The sequence below is a fragment of the Chaetura pelagica genome, unplaced genomic scaffold (assembly GCF_000747805.2).
Source record: "Chaetura pelagica isolate M959 unplaced genomic scaffold, ChaPel_1.0 scaffold528, whole genome shotgun sequence".
Taxonomy (NCBI): Eukaryota; Metazoa; Chordata; class Aves; order Apodiformes; family Apodidae; genus Chaetura; species Chaetura pelagica.
In genome coordinates, this window is record NW_009954306.1 from 13,252 (window position 1) to 18,150 (window position 4,899).

At 54.8% G+C, this 4,899-nt stretch overlaps 1 protein-coding gene across 1 annotated transcript in view; it reads left to right on the plus strand.

The window, feature by feature from the left end:
* The first annotated feature begins 632 nt into the window (after positions 1-632).
* KANSL3 (KAT8 regulatory NSL complex subunit 3) overlaps positions 633-4,899 on the plus strand; it is a 29,748-nt gene continuing 25,481 nt past the window's right edge. Inside the window, 6 exon segments of the mRNA XM_010003930.1 lie at positions 633-796; positions 2,071-2,161; positions 2,977-3,162; positions 3,331-3,462; positions 3,868-3,984; positions 4,881-4,898. Coding sequence (XP_010002232.1) covers positions 708-796; positions 2,071-2,161; positions 2,977-3,162; positions 3,331-3,462; positions 3,868-3,984; positions 4,881-4,898 — 633 coding nt within the window. The 5' untranslated portion in view covers positions 633-707.

Genomic DNA, 4,899 nt, shown 5'->3' on the forward strand with positions numbered 1-4,899 from the left:
TCCTGAGGTGCCTTTGGGTGTGAGAGCCCAGCTGCGCCCCTCGGGGGGAGGAAAAGCCCCTTCTCTGGGGTTGTAGTTCCCTCTGTGCTCGGCACTGGTGAGGCCACACCTGGAGCGTTGTGCCCAGTTTTCAATTCAAGAGAGGTCTTGAGGTGCTGGAGTGAGGACAGAGGAGGGCAACAAAGCTGGGGAAGGGCCTGGAGGATAAGTCTAATGAGGAAAGCTCGGAGGAGCTGGGGATGTTTGGTGTGAGGAAGAGGAGGCTGAGGGGAGACCTCATCAGTGTCTACAACTGCCTGAGAGGTCATTGCAGGGAGGCTGGTGCTGGTCTCTTCTCACAGGTGATCAGTGATAGAACAGGAGGGAAGGGCTTCAAGTTGCACCAGGGCAGGACTGGATGTTATGGAAGAGTTTCACAGGGACAGTGGTCAGACAGTGGAACAGGCTGCCCAGGGAGGTGATGGAGTCACCACCCCTGGGTGCGTTGGAGGGTCTTTTGGATGCGGTGTCGGTGGCGATGGTTGAGGGGACAACTCTGCAGAGCAGGGACGATACTGGGTGATCCCGAGGGTCATTTCCAGCCGGACCAGCTCCATGACTCTGTGCCTCTCCTCCCCCTGAGCAGCGAGGCCGATGTCCCCATCGACGTGGAGACGGTGACAGCCACCCCCCTGCCCCTCTACGACAACCAGAAGGCGCGGAGCGTGATGAACGAGTGCGAGCGCCACGTCATGTTCGCGCGCACCGACGCCGACGCCCCCCCACCCCCCGACGACTGGGAGGAGCACGTCAACAGGTGACAGGCACCAGCAGCACCTGGGCACACCCAGACGACACCCCTTGGGGGGGTTGGAGTTGGGGCTCCAGGCATGGTGGGGGGTCTTGAAGTGAGGATGGTGAAGGTGGTTCTCCCCGTTCTGCTCCCCACGCTCTCCAGTTCTGAGGGGGACCCAGCGTCAGAAGGATGTGGAGCTGTTGGAGATGATGGGAGGGCTGGAGCAGCTCTGCTCTGGAGCCAGGCTGGGAGAGTTGGGGTGTTCAGCCTGGAGAAGAGAAGGCTCCAGGGAGACCTGAGAGCAGCTTCCAGTGCCTGAAGGGGCTCCAGGAAAGCTGGGGAGGGACTTGGGACAAGGGCAGGGAGGGATGGGAAGAGGGGGATGGGTTGAAACTGGGAGAGGGAGATGGAGGTTTTGAGATGAGGAGAGAATTCTTTGCTGTGAGGGTGATGAGAGCCTGGCCCAGGTTGGGCAGGGAAGCTGTGGCTGCCCCATCCCTGGGGGTGTTGAAGGGCAGGTTGGATGGGGCTTGGAGCAACCTGGGCTGGTGGGAGGTGTCCCTGCCCATGCAGGGGGTTGGATCTGGATGATCCTTCAGGTTCCTTCCCACCCAAACCGCTCCATGATTCTATGATGAAAATTACTCCTCATGTCCCAGCTTCTCATCTTCCCCCAGTGGGAGCTGCTGGATGTAGTGGCAGAGTCTGACTCAGTGTGGAACCTCTCCCACATGCTCTGGGTGAAGTTCTCTTCTCTGGAGGAGGCTGAGGCAGTGAAGTGACATGTAGATCCTCGATTCAACCATATTCCAATGTCAAAAATTAAAAAAGAGGCTCTGCATTAATTAAAGAACCTCCCTGGAGCTGTCACCAAGCCTAGATGACAGGTCTTGACATTATGGGGAATGTGTTTTTTTTTCCCTGGTCAGTCTGGGAATTGTGGTGATAACTTAATGTTCTGGTTTGAGCCAGGATAGAAGGAATTTTCTTCCCTGTGATGTGACTTTTTAGTAAAGTTTAAAAGCAGTGATGATTTTGGTGTTCTTTGTTCCTGTTCCTCTTGTCTTTCTGATGGTTGATGTCCATCACCACCCCCTAGTGACGTGGAGAACCTGGTGGTTTTCATGGAACTTCAACCCTCAGGAGCAAAACTCCCTCTTTCTGTAGCTGTACATGGAATTTTGAGGCTGCCCTCACAGCTGGTGCCTGGCTTTGCTGCCCACCACCTTTGGGAACAGGCAGCAACCTACAGGGCCTGGATCTTCCTGACTTTTCCTCTCTGCTTTTTCTGACAGGACGGGTTGGACCATGGCCCAGAACAAGCTCTTCAATAAGATCCACAAAGCCCTGCAGTCAGACAGGCTGGCTCGTCTGGCTAACGAAGGGGTAAGTTATTCCACTCCCTCTTTCACTTCCCAGCAGTTGCTGCCTCTTGTGTTTTTATCAGTCCTTCCTAGCATGGCCTGATGGTGTCAAAGTGGAAGACTTGGCCTTTGGGTTGTATGAGAAATGGGCAGTTTTGGGCTTGTTGTGCTTGTTCAAGTTCTGGAGCACCCAACACAAGGTTGTGGAGGTCTTGGGGAGAGTTCAGAGGAGCCAGGGAGCTGATGGGAGAGCTGGAGCAGCTCTGCTCTGGAGCCAGGCTGGGAGAGTTGGGGTGTTCAGCCTGGAGAAGAGAAGGCTCCAGGGAGACCTTAGAGCAGCTTCCAGTGCCTGAAGGGGCTCCAGGAAAGCTGGGGAGGGACTTGGGACAAGGGCAGGGAGGGATGGGATGAGGGGGATGGATGAAAAGTGGGAAAGGGAGCTGGAGGTTGGAGATGAGGAGGGAATTCTTTGTTGTGAGGGTGGTAAGAGCCTGGCCCAGGTTGGGCAGGGAAGCTGTGGCTGCCCCATCCCTGGGGGTGTTGAAGGGCAGGTTGGATGGGGCTTGGAGCAACCTGGGCTGGTGGGAGGTGTCCCTGCCTGTGCAGGGGTTGGATCTAGATGATCTTTCAGGTCCCTTCCTACCCAAACCACTCCATGATTCTATGATTCTGATTCTTTCAGCCCTGATTTTCTCCCCACTGAGGGGATATTGGGCTCTGCTCCCTGCCTGATGACTCCAGGCAGCTCAAGCCAGTCCTTGCCTGTCCCTGGGGATGCACAGGGTGTGCTTTGATGTACCCCATAACTCTGTTTCTTCTTCATGTCCTGGTTCCCAGGCTTGCAACGAGCCAGTCCTGAGGAGAATTGCAGTGGACAAGTGTGCTCGGAGGGTCCGCCAGGCCCTGGCTAGTGTCAACTGGGACACCAAACTGATCCAGTGGCTTCACACCACCTTGGTGGAGACCCTCAGCTTGCCAGTGCTGGCTGCTTACTTGGATGCTCTGCAAACACTCAAAGGAAAGGTGATCAAAGCAGAGGAAAAACACTTTGTCACCACTTAGATTGTCCTCCCTTGACAAAGCTTGTTCAGGGAAGCTGGTGGAGTCTTTATCCCTTGTCCGTGGGGTGGTGGGGATGGTAGTTAGAAGCCTGTGTGTGTTTTCTCAGCCCTTTCTGGCCCCTTCTTTCAGATCCCCACCCTGATTGACAGGATGCTGCTCTCCTCTACTGCCAAGACTGGGGCAGCAGGTGCTGAGGCTCTGTCCCTGCTGCTGAAGAGGCCATGGGACCCAGCTGTGGGTGTCCTGTCACATAATAAACCTGTGAGTACCTCTTGGAGCTCTTGGGGAGCAAGAGGCTGCTCTTCCATCAGTTTTCTTCTTCCCAATCCTGCTCTCCATCTCCTTCCACCTCTTTCTTACTCCTTGGGCTCAAAAGAGTATGAAGTTACAGAGGGAGCCCCTCCTGTTGGAGAGGGAACCCTTCCTGTTGGAGACCTTCCTTTTGGAGGGAGCCCTTCCTGTTGGAGACCTCCCCTCTGGAGGGAGCTTTTCCTGTTGGAAACCTCCCCCTGTACAATCCTGAGGCATCTTTGGCTGGGGAAAATGTGATGGATTAATGAGCTGTGCCAGATCCTTCTCTCTTCCTTGTGCAGCCCAGGCTGGGCAGTGAGGTGTTGGGCAGGGAATTTCCTTTTCCTTACACTGTTCCCTTGTTGAATTTCCCAGAGCAAGTTGCCTGGTTCCCCCCTCATCCTCATTGCTTCCTCTGGACCCTCCAACTCCATGTTCCCCACGTCTCGACGGCACCGGTTCTGGCAGTCACAGCTTTCCTGCTTGGGAAAGGTTGGTGTGCTTGGTTTGGGAAGGGAAGAAGTTCCAATTAGTGGCTGGAGTTGATGAGTTAGTGATTAGAAGCTGTTAGTGCTCCAAAATCCTTGGTTCTGCTGAAAGCAGGGCCTGGCATCTGCAGTGACCAGCACTTCACAGAGTGGTGGGGGTGGGAAGGGACCTCTGGAGATCGATCACCCAGTCCAACCCCTGCCAGAGCAGGATCCCCTAGAGCAGATCCCACAGGAACACCTCCAGATGGGTTTGGAATGTCTCCAGGGATGGAGACTCCACAACCACCCTGGTCAGCCTGTCCCAGGGCTCTGCCATCCTCAGAGTCAAGAAGTATTTTCTTAGGTTGAATTAGACACTGCTGAGGGGATGGAGCTGCTTTGGGGGGCTCTCACTGACCAAAGCCACCCATATGCAGCAGCTCAGATTCCGTCCTTACTGTTTGTGAGGATACATGAGTCTTCTGGTGGGAAGAAACTGGAGGAGAGAGACTTCAGGTTACCTTAGTTCTCTGCCTGTTCATAGAGGTGCTCACCCACCTTCCCCACCTCTGGACTCTCTTTCCCCCCACCCCGGGCTCTTTCCCCCAGTTCTGGTCACTTCCAAGACCCAACTTGACAAGGTCGTCTCATCTAAACCGTGTTCCTACCCAGAATGGTTGGACTAGATGATCCTTCCGGGTCTCTTCCAGCCTGGCCCTCTGGGATTCTCCCAATTAATGTTTGTTTCTGGGGGGTTTCTCTGGTTTTGGCAGCTAGAAGTGAATCCTGGGGGACAAAAAAGAGAGAGAAAGCAGTGGTTTGGGCATAAACTGGCTTCTAGTCCCTACTAATTGTTGTCAGTTCCTGCCATCCCCAGTGGTGGCCTCATTAATTGTTCCCTTTTCATCCCAAATCCAGGTCATTCCCATTGCCACCC